This window comes from Mirounga leonina, unplaced genomic scaffold (genome assembly GCF_011800145.1).
Source record: "Mirounga leonina isolate KUSES-001 unplaced genomic scaffold, KU_Mleo_1.0 Mir_101595, whole genome shotgun sequence".
Classification (NCBI taxonomy): Eukaryota; Metazoa; Chordata; class Mammalia; order Carnivora; family Phocidae; genus Mirounga; species Mirounga leonina.
Window position 1 is genome coordinate 1848160 of NW_023270158.1, and position 21027 is coordinate 1869186.

Here is a 21027-nt window from a genome sequence, read left to right on the forward strand (position 1 = left end):
CATAAGATTTATAATTTCAGGGGACAGAAGGAATGCAAAAAAAAATTTATTTTTTTCCCAGAGTTTCAGGGCAATTGTGATTTAAAATTTACCCTTTTGGGGCACCTGGGTGGCTCAGTCAGTTAAGCATCTGCGTTCGGCTCAGGTCATGATCCCAGGGTCCTGGGATCAAACCCTGTGTCAGGCTCCCTGCTCAGTGGGGAGTCTGCTTCTCCCTCTCCCTCTGACTGCTGCTCCCCCTGCTTGTGCTCTCTCTCTATCTCTGTTAAACAAATAAATAAAATCTTTAAAAAAGAATTTACTTTTCTTTTAAAGTACAGGACAGTTGTTTTAATATCGTGATCTTTCATAATATCCACAAACATTTTGAGAGGAATAAGTGAGGTTTGAGAATTGGTAAAGATGGGTGGGCTTTGACTGGTTTCTGGAGTTGCATTTCTGGGTTTGTAGAGATTTGTAAGACAAAGAATTGTTTTTAATTCCTCAAAGAACTAGATTATAGTCTGAATATCTAAGGACTGACCTGTCTTTTTAACTAAATTTGCTTCTTTATATTAGGGAGGTTTTTAACTAAAATGGGAATCAAAAGATTTTTATCTTTGTAAAGTCTGTATAAAACATTTTAACATTATAACCTTTAACAAAGCATTTTAACCCTTCTTTCTGGGTTCATAATTCAGCGTGGGCTTCTATTAATCCCTGAATAATGGCCTTTTGCAGATCATTTGTAAGAGGGCCTAAGAGAAATTTTTAGTCCTGTTTCCCCTGAAGAGGGTTTGTGAATAGTCATTTTTTTTAATCTCTAAATTTAGTAGGACCTTTTCAAAGTGGAGGTAAAAGGGCTTTATAATTTAAAATATCTTGCTGCCATCTAGGAGACATGAATTCTTTTATAGTAGGGGGTCTAGGATACACCTGCAAAGGAGGTTGCATTGGAATGCCTGAAGCTGGCAGGCCTGGTTATCAATCCTTGGAAGGTAGGAGCACTGCAAGCCTTATTGCCAGTCTCAAGTGCTTTTGTTAAATTCATTTCCTGGCTTTCAGCATTTACCCAAAGACCTGTATACTTTGAACCTAGAGATTAGGCCCGAGTGCTACCTATAAATCTTAACATGGAAAGGAAATTCTTAAATCTAATTTCTGTGATTTTATCTTGTCAAGGGAGTCCCTAAGACTAGCTGTTATACTAATAAGACAAGTGAGAGCTCTGTATAAAGAAAATTTTTCTTTTAAATATAGCCAATTTAGAGGTTCCATTGTCTGGCCATTGATGAGTAGGATCTATTAATAGCAACTCAAACCAATAAGCCTTAATGGCGTAACCGAAGATGTATGCAAGATGCATCCAAGGAGGGCATAGGTGACCTGTCCCTGTGATCCAGAAGTTTACTCCCAAAATTAGTCTAAGAAAGCAAAGACCTGGGGCGCCTGAGTGGCTCAGTTGGTTAGGTGTCTGACTCCTGATTTTGGCTCAGGTCATGATCTCAGGGTCATGGGATTGAGCCCCGCGTGGGGCTCTGCACTCAGTATAGAATCTGCTTGTCCCTCTCCCTCTGCTCCTTCCCTCACTCTCTCTCTAAAATAAATAAAGTCTTAAAAAAAGAAGGAAAGCAAAGACCTTTGTTGCACAGGCAGAAAATATGGTGTGGTGAGAACAGGGTCTCCAGTCTCCCACAAAATTGTAAGATGTCTTCAGTCACATACCCACTAATCTATGACACTGGATAGATGGTACTGGAATGGGACTTTCCAGCACTAACAGGCAACAAGGATTGGGATGACAGAGGTTCCTATGGGCTGGAACCTCTCATGTCCAACACCCTGGAGAGCTGATAGAGCTGGACAGAGAGAGAGAGTGTCTGAGTTCGATCCCCAGTCTGTTTAACTGGCCGCCAAGGTGCACACTGGCAAGTGCACCCTCTGGATGGTGGAGACCAAAGAGAATGTTCTCATTGGTCACAAAGCCAAGCTCTTAGGACATAGAACAAAAGAAAGGAAAAATATTCTCATGCTAACAGTCTTGGCTAAGCCTTGGGTCTCTTAAGAGACACACTAATACCTAAGAAGGATGTGCCACAGGGTTGGGGACTGGGTTGTTTTACAGTATACTTTGTTACACGGTTTTCTTGAGGTTGGCAGGTGACCTAGTGTCAATCTAACCCATTCTGTGACCAACTTATCCTGTCATGGGAGTCTTCTTGAGGTGGTAAGTGCTTTAATAGCTTTTAAGTGCTCAGCCTGTGCCCACCAGTTTTGTGGCTTTGGCTTCCAAAATGTCCCTTAGCAACAGCCTTTACCTCAAGAAAACAAAGACCATCTCTGGGAGGAAATGGATCGGTAACCAGAGTATTCTATCAAATTTAACCAGAGTCACTAGGCCGAAAGACAAATATTTTCCACAAATATTTTCTCCTGCTAATCTAAATTTAGAGAGAAAAAGGACTGTCACCGTTCTCACTCCATCGGACTCTGCAAATAGAGATTCTGGGAGGCTGACATGGTAAGAAATCTCACCTTCTGCCAGCTGAACGTCAGATGTCCCAAGCTCTCAGCTGTGGCAGCGTTGGGGCACGTGATGTCCAGTGAGTTAAAGTATCCTGCAGACTACGCCAACTGTTGGGGAGGAGGAAGTTCTTCTACCCTTCAAGGGCCTAGCCAGACTAAGAATCAAATTGACATGAGACAGATTAACAAGAGAACATCAAATTTAATAGCATATGTAAGGGGAATCCACACAGACATGGAAATTCCAAAGACAAGGAGGCAACCTGAGGCTTATTTGAACTAAAGAGAGGGGTAGAGGCCTGAGGACACAAAGGGGAGAAAGACCATTAGCAAAAAGGTGAAAGGAAGTGTTTGGAAAACAGAGGTTGTCTTTTTATGCAGATGAGTTCCCTAGGTAAAGAGGAATCTCTGTTAATAGCTCCCTTCCTGGTAAAGCAGGCTGTTGAAGGGGAGGTAAAGAACTTTTCCTGAATCTCCTGGGTTTGGATTGCTTTTAACTCAAAATAATGTTCATGCCAAAGTAGGCCATCTTGGGGTGGCCTGCCCTTGGCTCCTACGGAACAAAGGAAGTTTTCTGACCTAAACCTGCTTGCCTGGTTGAAGAGACTGTGGGTGTGAGGTAAGGGTAGAGAGCCTTGGTATCAACTTGTTTGGTTTTCTCTGTCAGTAAAATAAGCATTGAGTGCCTTCTTTTTGCCTGGCACCAGGTTCAGCCTAGAGGTTGTAGAAGAAGTTTAGGACACCGGCCCTAAGACTGAGGCCTTGACACAGGCCCCGTGAGCAGATAAAGCAAATGCACACTGAAGGAGCAATGGTTGGGTGTGAAAAGGGCAAGAGTGAACATGATGTGAGTTCAAAAGAAAGGTCAGAGCAGTGGGAGAAAATGTCAAAACCAAAGTTTGGGAAGATGGAGTAGAGGGGAATGAGAGAACAGGAAAAGAAACCAAGGAGTATGGTAGGAAGTCCAGGGTGTAGGGGCCTGAACTGGGCTGCTGGTCATGGGCAAGGCAAGGAAGAGATAAACCTGAAAGATCCTTAAAGAAAAAGTAATGCGGTGGTCAGTAGGATAAGAGGAATAAAGATAAAACGGGACAGGAACCTTCCCAGGGATGCTCTTTATCTTATACATTCAGTGCACAAGCAGTGATTGAAAGCCAGCTCACTTGTAGATTGCAGAGCAGTGGGGGAGGCAGATAATTATGTGTATATGTATAGGGGAGAACACATAATTTTCCCTCTACCCTTCTGAGTTCTTGGCTGAGACCACCCATAATAAAGGACAGATTAACAAGAGAAAAACAAATACAAGTTTAGTAACATGTACACCTCCTGTATACATGGGAGAGACCTAAGAAAGCTGAGAGGGGCACCTGGGTGGCTCAGATAGTTGAGCGTCTGCCTTCGGCTCAGGTCATGATCCCAGGGTCCTGGGATCGAGTCCCGCATCAGGTTCCCTGCTGGGCGGGGAGCCTGCTTCTCCCTCTGCCTTTGCCTCTCTCTCTCTCTCTCTCTCTCTCTCTCTCTGGCTCTCATGAATAAATAAATAAAACATTAAAAAAAAAAAAAGAAAGCTGAGAAACTCCCCATGATGGCCCAAGCCATCACCTTAAATACCATCTTCAGCTAAAGACAAGAGATGTTGGGGGGGGGCAGTTATGGGAGGTTACCAAGCAAAGCACAGTAAACAAGGGCATGGTTGTAATGTAGATTTAAGTCCAGCCTCCTCCTATGAGAGCTTCTGGTGACTTAGAGTCATCCTCTTCCTAGTACAGAGAGGGAGACACCCGTACACATGGAGATTTCCCTTGTAAATGTAAATTTCCCTGACAAAAAGGGTAACTTCTACTCAGTTTTCAGAGCTTCTCCCATGTCTGCTGTTTCCAAAATAATTGGCTCAAAATAATCCTTATGCCAAAGAGACATATGGGATGGTATATTATGCTTACCCTTCACCACCCCAAAATATGCCTCTTTGGCATAAGGATTATTTCGAGCCGATTATTTTGAGAAACTGCAGACACAGGAGAAGCTCTGAAAGCAGAGTAGATGTTATCCTTTTGTCAGGGAAATTTACATTAAGAAGGGGGGCTGTACCAGGAAGAGAGCTATTACCACAGACAGATTTTTCATTAGACTTACCTGCTTGGGAAGGCAAACTTGGCTCTCCATACATTTCCTCTTCTCACCTTCCCGTGAATTGCCTTCCTCCACTTTGAAGCCTCAGAGCCCTGTCCCATTCCTTAGCTCCAGTTGTATTTAAGCCTCAATCACCTGGCTGCCTTTTGAGTCTCATATCTTTGTGGGTCTCTGGTCAGGAAGTAGGTAATTAAAAATTTTTTTTTCTTCTATTAATCTGTCTTTTTATTACAGTGGCAGGGGGGGTCTCACCTAAGGACCTAGAAGTGTAGAGGGAAAAATTATTTGTCCTTTCCTACAGTGGCATATTCTGCTACCCTTCATATGAATATAATAATAACCATACCAGTGTAATAAATCTTTCAAAAGAAAAAGATCAGAGTGTTATGATTAAAAAATAATAAGAAGAGGGGATCATATTATAAGAGAGTAGCCAGAGAACATTTTACTGAGAAGGTGGCAATTAAGCCCAAGACTTATAGTAAGGGGGAAGTTGAATGAGGGGAAATTGATTTCTGACGAGGAGGAGCAGGAACGTGAGGGGCTAAGACAGGAACGTGCTTTCTGTGTTTCAGGAGTTGAAAGAGGGACACCCCTGAGGCTGGAGACATAGGGTGGTACAAACACAAAATAAATCAAAGCCAGGACTAGTCATATAAATAAGAACTAAAACCAAGCACCTTATCATTATGGTATCTAAAGAGATTTTGGTGCTCGTCAGCAATGTAGTAGTGACTCCTTCATAATGACAGTGTACCTCTGCTCACTGAAACCATGGTTGATAAAATCAGTTTCTGTTTATTTCATTTTCCCCTGAAAATGAAAGCACTGTTAGAACACTTAATCCTCTTCCTATTTTGAGGGAAAGTATGAGCAACTACCAAGATATCATTTCAATCTGTATTTTGTTAACATGGAGGAAGAGGATGGGAGGACAGAACAAAAATGTGAATTATCCTTATCAGAACAAACCCTTGGCAAAAGTTGTCTTCACTAAGGCAACAGTCACCACGGGCCCCTGGTTGGGGGGATGGTTTGGGCTAAAGGAGGAAGTGCTGGGGGAAAGGAAACCTTCTAGAAGCTGAACTTGTGAATCAAAAGGCATAAATTGATAGGAGCGTTAAGGTCATAAAAGAGCAATGAAGGAATAGGCCTGCTTTTCTTGGGCTAGTGTTTGCATGGGTGAGTAGATTCTGGGCATTTCCTGAATGGAGTGTGGGGGACGAGTCAAGGTGAAAGGAGGGATCGTCTTGGGGATCTGCTTGTTAGTTTCCTTCTTGCCTAGTCCTTACAGGAGACCCTCATGAATTGGTTTTGAAGCGTGTGAATTCTCAAACCTTCAGCCATAGTCTGAGTATCTTAGAGGGGAAGGAGTTGCAAGGTCTCTCTGTGCCAGGCATCCTTACAACCGAATCAGGGCTGTTTGCCTGTGTTAGAAGGTGGGAGAAGGATAGTAAAGTTTCCCCCAAACTGAGAAGGCACTTTGAGACTGGAAAACAGAGCAGGCCACTCCGTACAGTTTACACCAAATTGTATTCAGGGTAACTTACTGCGGGGTATCAGGCAGGTGACGGACGATCCAGACGAGACACAGCTATTCTTTGCAAAGTCTGGACCTTGGTCCACAGATTTTATAGAGTGAGGGGACTCCAGGGGGCACTGTAGTGAGGTCAGAGGGTTCACATGCATTTCACAGGGTTTGCATGCACCTAATTGACAGCCAACATTTAACAGACCTTGTGGCACCATATGTGCGTCAGGAAGGGGAGAGAGACTGGGTTATCTCTAATAGATTCGTGGGAGGCCAAAGCAAACCTCTCCACATTCTGGCCTTGGCTGGCATTTCTAAGATACGAATATTAATCTCTAAGGGGCCCATAACACATAGACCTAAGACAGGTCAGCGAACAAGATGGAGAGGCAAAGATGGAGTCAGTATTGTCAGCACTCCTACAAGTTGCTTTCTAATTTGCATTCTAATTAGATTATTATATTAAAATATTGTACCAGGCAAATGCATTTTCTGTTTTAGGTTTCTGAAACAAAATTCTTGTTCTCAAACGAGCAAGTTCTTTTATAGTACGAAAATCAATAAAAACATTGGGTTTGGATCTCTCCAGAGATAAGATGGTACTGTTTTATAGAAAGAAATAGTTAAAAAAAGAAAATACCTGAGTTTGCAGAGACCATGGTTTCTCAACTTATTGACATTTGGGGTCATACAATTCTGTGCATATTTAGCTGCATGTTTGGCCTCTATCCACTAGATGTCAATAGCACTCTCTTCCAGTTGTGACAACCAAAAATGTCTCTAGACATTGCCAAGTGTCTTCTAGGGGCAGCATCCCTCCTTCTGTTGAGAACAACTGGTCTACTCTCAGGAGAGCCCTCTGTCTCATTTTTACCCCCCCCCCAAGAAAAAAACCCATACGGCTAGGATTTCGATTTTATAGATTTTACCAGCTACCCAAGCAAAACAAATGTCTCCTTTGTAAAGGTCAACCGGAGGCAAGTTTCTGGGCCTTTTTTTAAATGAAAAAAGGTGTCTCTGTGAACCTGCCATACAGAGTGGGTTGACTGAATAGCAGCTGCCTTATCACTTTCTCAGATCCTTACTCTCATTCTTCGTAGTGGGGTGAGGCTCAGAGGGTCATTGGTAATGATTTATCTCAATTCATGTTTCTTCTACTTTCCCTATTGCTCTTGGTTCTACCCATCTGGGGCGCTTCTAAGGGGCAGAGAACTGGAGCACCCCCGATTATGCATGACGTCCTATCCATCATGCACGGATGTCTCAGCAGCTCTCTGTGTTACAGGAAGTCCACTGTGATTTATCAGAGACTTCCCACGAACAACACCTGGTGCTTGATTCTTTGTAGAAAAATCATGATCAGTGATGTGTGGCGTCTGTGTGGGACGATTGGTGCAATACACCTGAACGCTTGAATCTATAGTGGAGTCGGAGTGCTCCTTGTCCGTTGCAGACCCAACAGGAAGAAATAAACTTTGCCTGTGGATACTTTTAGCTACTCCTTTACTGTGGCAGCAGGAGGAAGGAAGATTTCCCTTCTCCCCCAGCAAGAGCCCAGCCAGTGAAACAGTTACAGCTCAGGCAATGAGAAGCCACTGCAGTTCCAGCTCCCAGGTTGCTCCAGTGGACTTTTTGTTTCTAAAAGCCTTCCCAGCTTCCTCCTTTCCTCTGTAAAAGAGCATTCCTCTTTGTTCTCTAGACTTGTGTATGGTTTTGCTATAGCTTGCTTGTCCCAGATTGTAATTCTCTGCTATTCCCCTCCCCACCAAAACCCCGTGTTTTTTTGCTGGTGAAATGACTGGCAGTGTTATTCTTAAGGTTAGCATAGCTCAAAGTAGGAAGAAATAACTCCTTTGGGGGCGCCTGGGTGGCTCAGTCGTTAAGCGTCTGCCTTCGGCTCAGGTCATGATCCCAGGGTCCTGGGATCGAGCCCCGCATCGGCTCCCTGCTTCGTGGGACGCCTGCTTCTCCCTCTCCCACTCCCCCTGCTTGTGTTCCTGCTCTCGCTCTCTCTCTCTCTCTGTCAAATAAATTTAAAAAAAAGAAAGAAATGACTCCTTTTCCTCGCCAGATTCATCGGTACCTTCCTTCGTTTTTTCCAAAACCCTGGAGTGTTGCCCTCATCTCCGTTGGAAGACTGTAATATCGCATTGTATAAATAATCCAGAAATCTTCCACATTGCAAGCTAAATTACAGACGCATGCCACGCAAGCCTTTATTTCTACTAGCCCGGCAATGTAAAAAATTTACAGTGCTTTCGTGAACATTTGCGTTCCAAAAATTGTCCCTCCTCTTCCCCCGTGGCCTTTGTTGAAGAGAAATCCACGATGGAAAGTTTCATTACTTTGTACTTGTATGTGAACCTGGCTGGTGGGTGGGGCTCAGAAGATGATCAGTAAAGAAAGGAAACCCATTTGAGAATACCCTCCTTCCACGTGGCGCTAGTCTGCCCGCGTCTTCCTGTCCTGCGGAGACCGGGCGGCACCTGGTTTAGGTGAGAGGAGAGGGTAGACCGAGCGGCTCGTGGCCGACAGAGCAGCAGGCTGCTCTCTGAGCCGCCTCTGCCCCCTGCTTCCGTCGTAGCCTCCGGGCGGCTACTTCCGTCACCTCGACACACCCCAGCACCGGCGTTGCCTGCTGTGTGATCCCGGATAGCGGCGTCTTGACGATGGCCCCGCTGTGCTTTCTCCTAGCGCACCCGCTCTGGGAGACCGTGGACCTGGTCCCGGGGGGCGAGCGCCAGTCGCCCATCAACATCCGGTGGAGGGACAGCGTCTATGATCCTGGCTTAAAACCGCTCACCATCTCTTACGACCCCACCACCTGCCTCCATGTCTGGAATAACGGGTACTCTTTCCTCGTGGAGTTTGAAGATTCTACAGATAAATCAGGTGAGAGCCCGACTGGTGGTCTTGTCTGGAGTTGAGGGACAGCCTCGTGTCAGCCCAGGCCACACCACACCGCATCCATGGGCACGCAGACCGCCTTGGCCACTGGCATGGGACTCACTGCACTGAACTTTTTCAACATATGAAAAAAATCCCGTCTAGTTTTTATGAACATTTTCTTCTACTAGTATAGGTAGTATTTATTAATAAGTATGTATATCTCTATATATAGATAAGAGATAGGATTTGAAATTAAAGCTTTGCCTGAAGTTTATTTTGTGTGTATTAAATATGTATTCATTTTCTCTGCTGACTTTACAAGACACTTTTACATTTAAATAGTATTACTATTTAGATTTAACTGAGCAGATTGCAATACCTTTGAAATGGGGCAAAAAGAATATTCATGTGTACATGACGTTATTGTCTTAACAACCAGTTCTACATAGAAAAATGAAAACTCACATTCTGTTAATTTTATTGATTAAACAATATTACCTGGTTTAATAGAAACACAACTTAAAAGAAATTTTCAAATCCAAATGTTGTATTGCTTTTGAATCTTCTGATTTCAACCTACCCGATATAGACTAATCTGAATGATTTCAAAGTTTACCTGAAACTTTTAGTGTCTGTTGAACACAGAATGTGATTAATTCTATGTAGATTTCTTTTCTCTTTTTCTCCTTTTCTTTTTCCAACCAAATTTGATGGTATCAAGTAATCTTAGTCTGAAATCATTTTTAGTTGAAATAGTGTATCTTTAAAGAGTGGCTCTTAACCAGTGGCAGTTTTGCCCTATCTCCCTCCCCAGGGGCTAGGGGACTTGGCAACATGTGTAGGCATTTTCAGTTGTCACCCTTGCGGAGTCAGGGGGAGGGGAGTGCAACTGACATCTTGTGGGTCGAGGCCAGAAAAACTGCTGAAGAAAAACTACAGTACACGGGGCAGCACTCACAAAGACTTACCCAGCCTCAAAAATCAATAGAGCCTCCAAGATTGAGAAATCCTTTCGGAAATTAGTTTTCTCTCATGAATATGAGGAGATGAGCCCATGAAAGTGTGAATGAATGAAGTAAAAAATGTAACCTAAAGCATAAACAGAAGTGTTCCCTCCTGTATCTATCCTGGTTCTGGCTCTAGGATTCTCACCTGTATCTTGGTTCTCTCTGCATTTTCCTAGTGATGCTCTGAAACTTAGACCCAGCCCTCTGGCCCCAGCCACAAACTGACTGCTTCTCCATTGGGAATTATCTCCGGCTCTCTTCCCTTTGACCTGCTTCTCTGCTGTGATCCAGGAAGTGCTCAAGTCTCTCCTTAAGAGTTTAGGTGTCCCTGTGTTCCCCATTTTCTTCTTTCTCCCCCAGGGTATGACCTGGCCCCCTAACCTTGACCATCTTACATATATTTCTCAAACTAAGAAGAAAGTAATTACTCCTTTTCCTCCCAAATTCATTAGTATCCTTCCTAGTTTTTTCCAAAACCCCGTAGTGTGCCCCCATCTCAACTGGAAGCCTATAATATTACATTGTATATAACGATTCCAGAAATCTTCAAAATAGCAACCTGCATTCCTATGTCCTAGATGACCACCTTACATGATGATGAGCTTTACTTTGTCTCTGTCGAATTCTACCGTTACTCCTGCCAACTAGACTAGTGGGCAGACCCAGTCTGTAAACACCCAACTCTCTTGCATGCACTCGGGATGCGTGGTGATCCTCTCAAATCTCAGTCCTATGTAGGGCCCTGGCAACCTTCTTTCTTTTCTTCTGAGGATCCTAAATGTTGGTTAGCCTTCTAATGACCTTGCTGATCTAGAGACTGTGTTTCCAATCTATGATTGCTTCACTGAATTGGAAATTGTGGGAAGTTGTTCAGTTGGTTTCTTAACCAAGTGAGTTAATCTCCAGATCATTCCAGGCAAATAGCTTTCTGTTTTATTTTCTAGTCATTTTTTTTTCTTTTGAACAATAGATTCAAGAATGCTTTTCCACCAGTTTGCTTGGGCAGTCTCAGATGGAAAACAAATGCCTTGCATTTTCCTCATAGTAGCTCATGAGGTACCTCCCAAGACAACTAACTAAATCATTCCTTGACGTCACTTTCTTTAGGTGTGTCAGAGTGTCACACTGTTTTTACAAAACATACAAGAAAAATTGTGGAGAGGTTGCTAATTTTCTGCTTGTTTTGTTAGGAAGGACCAAAATAGGTAACCTCTTTTTATTAAGCGTTAATAATCATTTTCTTTAAGATACCACTAATCTATGATAAGTACCTAACTTTCGCTATCTCTTTCTTTTTCCACATTTCAGTGATTGCCTCCTATTTCCTCCTTATTCTTCATTGCTATTTCTCCATGCTGTTGCAAAATAATTCATAGCATTCAAAGAGGAAGAAAGAGTGAATGAACATAAAACCTAAAGAAAAAGTAAAAGAGAGCAAAGACTACCTAGAAATGAAGAAAGGCGAGAACATTGGTTCTAATTCTAGAAAGGAGCTAATAAATATCAACGTCTATAAATTTTAAAAAACTAGGCAATGCTTCTGCAGTGTGCTTTACAAAGAACTCGGGATAACGTATGCAAGGAAAGGGTTTGGGGAAGGTATGTGATAAAAAGAAAACATACCAAACCTTATGGGATGCAGCAAAAGCAGTGCTTAGAGGGAAATTAGACATGAAAATGCCTATATTGGAGAAGAAGAAATTTCTCAAATCAATAACCTAGCTTTCCACCTTAAGGAGCTAGAAGAAGAGCAAACTAAACCCAAAGCAGACACAAAGAAGGGCATAATAAAGGACAGAGCAGAAATCAATGAAGTCAAAAGTTGATTCTCCAGAAAGATCAACCAAACTGATAAACTCTTAGACAGGTGGACCAAGAACACAAATAAGAGAAGATTCAGATTACTAAAATCAGGAATGAAAGAGAGACATCACCACCAACCTTATCGAAATTAAAAGGATAATAAGAGAAGGTATGTGAGCATCTCGTACCGCCGCCCTTTGCTGGGTGCTGTTTTCTTATTTGTCTTCTCTGAATAGGACACAGATAGTGATTTGAATGAGTGCATGTGAGGGATACAAAATATTCTGGGGAGGGGCACTAAATTATGCCCTTGAATGATCTCTAATAATTTCACCTCCTCCGTAAGTACCCTCATCGCCTATGTTACCAGGCCTCAAAGGGAGGAAGAGGTGAGTCCTATTGTTCTCCTAAGGGTGCTTCCTGCCCCATCTTGCATCACTTTACACTTTTATGGGGCATCACTGGTAAACCCAGGAAGAATGCTTCCACAGACATTTGAAGTTCTTCCGAATTTTGGTCCCACATTTACTTTTTCAGAGAAAACAATGTGATGATTTTTAGCAGTTTTAGAAGGTGGTGGAACCATTAGAACAGTCCAATTTTAGAACATTTCCATCACCCCCAGACAGTTTCGTGCCCATTTCCTTGCATTTAGTTTCCTTTGTTTGGGTCCTGTGTATCGCCTTTCCCTTCATCATCCCTTTCTCTGCTAGCTCCTTCACCTTCACGTTATTTTTTACAAGTTTAATCCTTTCTCACCTTAGAAAACCAAAAGAACAAAATGTCAACAAGCTCAAATAAATAAATACATATTTGTTTGAAATATCTTATGACTACTCTGCTTTCTAATTTCCTATCTTCCGTCTCCCTTCTCTGCTTGTTTCTTGCTGACTATACTTGCCTCTCTCATCTACACTTCTGCTCCCCCTTACCCCACCCTTTTCCTCGCTCTTGCTGAGGATACGAGTGATGTTTCAATTAACAAACCCAACAGACACTTTGTAGTCTATTTCTTTAGTCCCTGGTTTCATCCAGGATCTAAGTGCCAGGCACTGTGCCAGGTACCCAGAATAGAAAGAGGAAGAAGAGACGGTCGGTCGCTGCCTTTAAGGAGCTTACAATGGGGGGGGGGGGGCAGACAGACCCTTGAAGAGACAACGCTAATGCTAATGCAGAGTGCTAAGTGCTGTGAGGGAAGTGTTCACGTGGGCTCCAGTGGGAGAAGGTTTCCTGGCAGAGGTGACCTCTGGGTAGTCCACAAGGAGGTGGAGGTTCAAGGAAGTGCAATGCTTGTATTAGGTATTACTGTGTGTAGAGTGCAAGAAGGAAGAAGACAAGCACATCCTGAGGTAGGCAGGAGCCGATACTCGGAGAGTTCTGCAGACTGTGCCCAGAGATGGGGAATCTGGGTGCACCTTACCTGGGAACTCTTGCTCTAGGTCTCATACTCGGCTGTGATTGAGGTGTCAGCTGTTGTTGGCGTTTCATCTCCAGGCTCCTCTGGCAAGGATCCTCTTCCAAATTCACTCAAGTGGCCGTTGGCAGGAATCCGTTTCTCTCAGGGCCTCAGTTCTTTGCTGGCTGTTGGCCAGAGGTTGCTCCCTTTTCCTTGCCAAGTGGGCCTCTCCGTAGGGCAGCTCACAACATGGCAGCTGGCTTCGTCAGTGCGAGCAAGTAAGAAGAGTCTGAGAGGGCAAGCGAGATGGCAACCAGCATCTTTTTGTAACCTAATCTCAAAGGTGACATCCCATCAATTTTGCCCTTAGAAGCAAGTCACAAGGTCCAGCTCATACTCAGGGGAAATTACATAAGGGTGTGAAGACCAGGAGATAGGGATCACTGAGAGTCATCTTAGAAATTGCCAGGACACATGGCTAATGGCACAAAGCCCATTAATGCAAACTGAGGTCCTTTTCCTGTAAAGTGAATGCTCTTAACCACATCATACAGGAGAATACCTCCCTATCTCACGTCTTCCCTATGTACAATTTATATAGGTATAGTACCCAGCACATGTAGAGACTTTTTTTAAAAAGATTTTATTTGAGAGAGAGCGAGAGCATGAGTGGGGGTAAGGGGCAGTGGGAGAGGGAGAAGCAGACTCCCTGCTGAGCAGGGAGCCCGACACCGGGCTCGATCCCAGGACCCCTGGGATCATGACCTGAGCTGAAGGCAGATGCTTAACCGACTGAGCCACCCAGGCACCCCTACATGTAGTGACTTAATGATTTTTCTAGCTAGAAATGCCCAAGTCAGATGCCTGGGTTTCTCTCTCTTTTTTTTTTTTTTTAAAGATTTTATTTATTTATTTGACAGAGAGATAGACAGCACAAGTAGGCAGAGTGGCAGGCAGAGGGAGAGGGAGAAGCAGGCTTCCCGCTGAGCAGGGAGCCCGATGTGGGGCTCGATCCCAGGACTCTGGGATCATGACCTGAGCCGAAGGCAGCCGCTTAGCCGACTGAGCCACCCAGGCGCCCCCAGATGCCTGGGTTTCTAACTTCCCTCCCAGAGATCACAAAGGTAGAGGTACAGTGCTGTAGAGATAATGAGCCTGAGCCAGGCAGGGAGAGTCTGGAAGAAAAGGCAGTGATGGTGACTGTGAAGAACTGGCAGGACCATCTAAAGGCAGTGGCCATTTCTCCCGCCCAGCCTGTTGCCTGGCGAGCATGTGCCCAACGTGGGCAGGACATCTCTTTCTCAAGTGGCAAATGTGGATTTTTATGTAAAATTGTCTAGCTTTAAATGTTGGTAATGAACTTTAAAACGTATTTAGTATTGTGTGGGTGAATCAAAACACACCTGAAGACCAGTTCTGCCCCCTTCCTCCTGCAGCTATCTATTGCAAACATCTTTCTGCCTTGCTCATTATCTTGGGAGGAGACACACAGTGAGTGTCCAGGGTATGTTGCCAGTTTTTCTGGGGATAGGAGAGAAGGCCTTCCTCTCTCACCTTGCTCACTTAACGGGATGAGACCTTCAATTTCATTAAACACATTAGATTGAATATCTGCCAAAATCAAGCTCACAGTATGGAGCTGGCATAGAAAAACACGTTTTGGGAAGATAATTTTATTTTTATTTCAGTATGCTCTAGTACCATCCTCCTAGTAACTTAGTGAATCAGGTGGTATTATTCTCTGCACCTCCCCTGCCCCTCAAAGAAAAGTTCTCATTGGTATCTTTGCTCGCCTCTTTAAAAAACTTTTTTTTTTAAAGATTTTATTTATTTATCTGACAGAGAGAGACACGGCGAGAGAGGGAACACAAGCAGGGGGAATGGGAGAGGGAGAAGCAGGCTTCCCGCGGAGCAGGGAGCCCGATGCGGGGCTCGATCCCAGGACCCTGGGATCATGACCTGAGCCGAAGGCAGACGCTTTAACAACTGAGCCACCCAGGCGCCCCTTTCAAAAACTTTTAAGAAGAAATTATGTAAAATATTTTCAAAAGGCAGTAAGATACATAGCAGACCACTGCATGACATAGCCAGTGTATTTGGTCCTTGGGGTCGTACATAAAATTCAACTAGTGATGCAAGAAGCACTAAAGATCACTAAGATAGATGAGATGGGTAGGTTTTGTGCTGTTGTATTGGTTTAACCATGGACAGACATCACCAGGGTTGGATTAGATGGAAGAAAAGAGGAACTAATTAATAGGTGTTAGCAAATTCAAGGGAAAAAATACCAGCACAACCCAAAGTCTGAGGAAGGGTGATTTTAAAATCTCGTTTTATCTGAATATTTTGCGTTTAATGTATTGATTTCCCTAGTTCAGAAAACTCTAAACAGAAGGTATTTATTATCCAACATGGTGAGGCCAGTGGTAGAGTGGATGACTCACATTGTTCACTGTGTTCAAAGAGAGATGGGTGATAATTTTTCACTTGCAAATTTCCTATTCCATTTCAATGAAAGGGAAAGAAATGCTAGTATCTTCCAAAATTGAAAAACAAGGGGCACCCGGCTGGCTCAGTTGATAGAGCATGTGACTCTTGATCTCAGGGTTGTGAGTTCGAGCCCTGCGTTGGGTATAGAGTTTACTTAAGAAAAAAAACGTATCCGTGCATAAAGAAAGAGCATCTTTTGTCTCCACATTTCAGTTTTATGAGATTGGTTTGGATAAATATGTTAAGAGAAATTTGCATTTTATTGCACAATTAGAAAGCAGGCACAGTAACTCAAGGTCAAGATCATGTTCTAGGAAGAGGAGGACTCCCTCATCTTCTAGGCATAGGCAATCAAGAAGCAGACTGGAAAGGAGATCACATTCTAAGTCAAGGAGTAGGCGGTGATCCAAAAGTCCAAGACAGAGAAGATTTCATTCCAGAGAGAGAGGTAGAAGGTAAAGGAGTACATCAAAAACCAGGGCCAAAAAGAAAGAAGATAAAAGGAATGTTCCAAAATACCACCAAAAAGTTATAGCACAGCCAGACGTTCCAGAAGCGCAAGCAGAGAAAGACAAGGACGAAATAGGAGTGGCACAAGATCTCCTAAAAAGCCTAGGTCACCTAAGAGAAAATCATCTCACTCACCATCCCCTAGAAGACATAAAAAGAAAAAGAAGAAAGATAAAGACAAAGAAGGAGAGATAAAAGAGAATAATCAACAAGCAAGAAGAAGAAAAGGAAAGATCGGGAAAAGGATCATCAGGAAAGAAAATCAGAGTGAAAAAGATGTAAAAGTTACACAGGACTATGATGGAGAGGAACAAGGGAATGATAGCGACAAAGAGAAAAAAGAGAAGAAGCCAACAGAATCAAGTTCCCCTAAAACAAAAAACTGTTCTGTGGAAAAAGGAATTGGTGATTCACTGAGAGAATCAAAGTGAATGGAGATGATCATCGTGACGAAGATAGAGATGTGAGTGGCTGCGTGTTGCCTCCATGGGGAGCCAGCTGCATACTCGCACCAGCGGCCGTTCCTTTGTCTGACTTCTTAATGCTGTATTTGTTCTCAAACCCACATGGATACAGCTCTGTTATAAATGGTTACATAGCTCCTGATATTGATACTAGTTACTTACATCCCCAAAGCTTGTGCAAAGTGATACAGGAGTAACCAGTTCATGACGTGATGAAATCTGATTGGGTAACCAAGCAATTTGAGTCTTCTGGTGCTGCTTCATAACAAACCTGAAAAGCAGCGTGCATCCACAGCAGGCATGGACTGTTTATGTTGTGTGGTCTCCTTTATTAAGTAAGTTCACTTACAGTATTTCTAGAATTTGATTCATTGCTGTAATACAGCCATATAGGAAATGAGTGTTAATTGTGGCAGGAATATCCTAAATGTCATTAAAATCCCCAACGTAATGGATCTGCTTATGGTCTTGTTTGCTGACATGACAAATTAGCGTTCTTATAGTTACATCTGAAAGTGAACATTTGAAATAGATAATCCTTTAAGCCTCATAGCTAAATTTTTGTGGCTTTTGTTTAACTTTGAAAGGTTATGTATGCACTCATTTTTTTTAACGGCTTTAATTACAGAAACAAGATTTCAAATGAAACTGTCTTTGGCGGTGAATAAGTAGCATATTTTGAAGTAGAGTCATATACTTTTTTATTAAGGTGTTTAGAAATTTTTTTTCCCTGAAATCATTTATCCCACCTCTACGGCAGTGAAAGCTATCTGCCTGAGTGCATCTGTAAAAGAAAGTTGTCTCTTGTCCTGATTTTCAATTTCCCACTCTTTCATTAATTTGTTTTCATCTCAGTGTTGGAAAAGGGGGGTAGTGCATTTTAAATGGACCTTCATATAAGACAGATCTACTTTATAATGTACTTTTTATTTGACTTTAAGTATAAAACCAATACCTTTTGTTACTGTTACTGCAATAGTAGTCTAATGCACACATTGATCCCATGTGAAATGCAACATAGTTAGGCAGCTGGGTTCTTAGTTACAGGAGTTTCAAGCTTCACTTTTGTGCAGTAAAAACTAAAGTAGGCTACAGTCTGTGCCATGTTGATATACAGTTTCTAAAATTGTTTTACAAGACTTTGATAATAAAACCCTTAAACTTATTTTATGTTCCTGTAAAAAAAAAAAAAAGTGGGCACAGTAAATACAGAATATAAAAATAAGCCAAGAATTGGCCTTTAACAGTTGTAGGTAGCTTGGAGTGCCATTAAATCTCAGTGTCTTCGAGAGTGCAGGTCGTGCCCTTATACCTGTATTGACTGCATGGAAATCAAGTTTCTATACACTTGTATCTAATATCTAAGTGGGCTCCGCTTAAGACAGTTTATGTAGAAGGTCCACCCAAAGCTCTGGCCTTTCCCCCCACATTCCTCCATGGTGTGAAAAACTGTCCCCTGAATTGTTGGGCGTGCCATTTCAGTGATCGAGGGAGGACCCCTGGAGCACAACTACCGATTGAAGCAATTCCATTTTCACTGGGGGGCCATCGATGCCTGGGGCTCCGAGCACACCGTGGACAGCAAATGTTACCCGGCAGAGGTATGTTGAGCAGCTTGGGAGCAGTGACAACTGTGAGGCGGGGACAGTGCTGCGTTTCTAAGACAGCCTCAGGAAAAATCAGGGGGGCGGGTCCTATAAATGCTAAAGCGCTCTCTCAGGCATATGTGATTACTCCCAGTTTATACATGTAAACATGATGATCTGCCCTCATCTCAAATAATAGAGCAGAAATGACCCTTAAGATCCTAAAACAGAATCCTTCCAGAATTTTAAGCTAGGCTCAAATTATAGCCTGAAGTTATAACCTAGGCCACCATGCAGGGCCACCAGGTTGAATTAATCCAAGTGAGAATTGGTAGGAGCCTCAAGGAAGGCTGTGGCGATAGAAATAGAGGAAAAGAGCAAGATTTAACAGGCACTTCTGAAATAAAAAGGAACAGGACTTGGAGGCAGGGTCCACTTCAGGAGAGGAGAAGAACAAGTGAACCGTGACCTTGAGGGTCTACTTGGGAGGCTGGGTGATGATGCATTCGTGAATGATGGACAAGAAATAATTTGTAGGGAGGTATAGGGAAGGCATAAGGAAGTAGAATTTCTTCTTACAATTTTTCCCCTAATTTAGTTTTAGATGTCACCTTAAAAAGAAGCACATTTTAAGTGGTTATCCCTCAAAGAAATTTGTCTTCAACTCTTGTCTAATTCCCGTGGAGAGAATCTATTTCTCTCAATATAAATCTCTCTCCTTAGGATGCAAATAGATTTTGGATATGATGGATTCATGCAGATCAGTATGGGAAAGGACAGATGTTGCTCCCTTACTGAAATATTACTTTGTTGTATTTTTTTTTTATTTTTCTCTAAACAAATCCCTCTATTCAGAAGTAATATTAGGAGTGCCTGGGTGGCTCAGTCAGTTGAGTGGCTGACTCTTGATTTCGGCTCAGGTCATGATCTCAGAGTCCTGGGATCGAGTCCCGCATCGGGCTCTACCCTCCATGTGGAGTCTGCTTGAGAGTCTCTCTCTCTCTCGGCCCCTCCCCCCCAAGATAAATAAATATTTTTTTAAAAAAAAGAAGTAATACCAATTGCTGCTCCTGCATGCAATTCTTCCTATTTATTTCTATCTCATTTTGCACCAGATTGGTATATGCTTTTCTCAGCGGCTTTATTTTGGGTGAGGAACCATGTTAAAATACCGTGTTGAATAAAGCTGTTTGTTGTGGAGCGATCCTATGTGGTCATGTGTCAAACCAGCTTTTAATGGTGTTTCAGCTGCATTTGGTGCATTGGAATGCAGTCAAATTTGAAAACTTTGAGGATGCAGCATTGGAAGAACATGGTTTGGCTGTGATCGGAGTATTTTTAAAGGTAAGAAAGTCTGACCGACTTTAAATGATGTATTGTATCCTAGGATGAAAAGATACAACATTGTAATATTAAGATCTAAGTGTATTGGGATTAAAAAGAAACAATGACTGGCTTGTGGAATGTTGTACACCTGAAACTAAAGTAATACTGGGTGTCAACTACACTTCAACTTAAGAAAACAGGAAAGAAAAAAAATAGTGGTTAAAGTACAAGATTGCTATGAATATATTTCAAATGGTATAAAAATGCACAGTCCAGTAGTCACAAGCCACATGTGGCAAATGAGCTCTCGAAAAATTTTTAATTTTAATTAATTAAAATTTCAGCATAAGGACTGCTATTTAAGTGGAGCAGGGGCACGTTTCCTGCAGGCACGCAGACCCCGTCAGCAAACAGCCTGCTCATTTGTTCTGTATCTAATTGAATTCAGTGATGTTTTTAGTGATCTAAATTACCAGTTTAAGTGTAGTATAAGTCGTGTGATTGGTTTGTTTTTATGTAATCACCAGGTGACTAATTTTAATTCACATTCTGTCATGTTTCAAAAGTGAGATGTCAGTTGTTTTTAATATTTTCTCATTGCTGCTCCTTTAGCTAGGCAAAAATCACAAAGAGCTACAGAAATTGGTGGATACTTTGCCATCGATCAAGCATAAGGTAGTACTATTTTTCCCTAAGTCACTTGAAATACATGTTATGTTTAATCTCAGAGTGGAGACACTCACAAGGCATGTTGCGAGTTGTCGTGGAAGAGCACTTGCCACTTCATATGTGTGTGTTGAGAGCTCCCGGCCCTGGGACACCTTGCAGGGGACAGAAGTGGTTCTGTGGGTGCGCGCTGACCACTTTGGTTTTGCTGCCCTGCCCTAGCACTCGGGGACTCGGGAACCCAGTGCTGTCCCCTCCTCTGCTCCTTCTGAGTCCCTGTGGAAACACTCAGAGCAGCCCTGTTGACTCGACCTCCCATCCCATGGGCAGGGAGCAAAGAAGCATTTGACAGAAACGTGGCTTGGCCTGTAAAGAATAATGACCTGTATCCTTCAGAATGGATACCTTTGTCCAGGCCCCAGGACTAACTGTTCATGATTCGGAATCCCGAAGGGGCTGTTCCCTGGAGGTCTGCATCTTCTCTCTCTCTCTCTTTCTCTCTCTCTCTCCCTCCCTCCCTCTCTCCCTCTCCTCCCCACCTCGGTCTCTCTCCCCACCGCCTCTTTCCCTCTCTCTCCCTGTCTATCTCCCTCTTTTCCCTTCCTTCTCTTCTGTCTCCCTTTTTAGTCCAGGAGCCTGGCTCCCCCAAATTTGCATTGTGTTTTAGAAAGGAGGATTCTGTTGGTTTCTCTTGAAAGAGAGAAGTCTCCTTGTTCAT

At 42.9% G+C, this 21027-nt stretch overlaps 1 protein-coding gene, 1 long non-coding RNA gene and 1 pseudogene across 5 annotated transcripts in view; all 3 read left to right on the top strand.

Moving 5' to 3' along the window:
* Positions 1-21027, top strand: part of CA5B (carbonic anhydrase 5B) — a 52340-nt gene that overhangs the window by 20281 nt on the left and 11032 nt on the right. For 3 of the 4 annotated variants that reach the window (XR_004678245.1, XM_035000001.1, XM_034999990.1), the window contains exons 3-6: positions 8867-9064; positions 18214-18332; positions 19566-19661; positions 20256-20318. Coding sequence is in view for 3 of the 4 variants with exons in the window: in XM_035000001.1 (XP_034855892.1) it covers positions 8867-9064; positions 18214-18332; positions 19566-19661; positions 20256-20318 (476 nt within the window). In the remaining variant the exon portion in view is untranslated. The remainder of the gene's footprint in view (positions 1-8866; positions 9065-18213; positions 18333-19565; positions 19662-20255; positions 20319-21027) is intronic. The other variant, XM_035000009.1, reaches the window with a different exon arrangement.
* Positions 251-8324, top strand: LOC118007028. Its single transcript, XR_004678254.1, has 2 exons — positions 251-2500; positions 8244-8324. It is a non-coding gene; the product is annotated as an uncharacterized LOC118007028 (long non-coding RNA).
* LOC118007988 lies at positions 13517-17590 on the top strand (annotated as a pseudogene).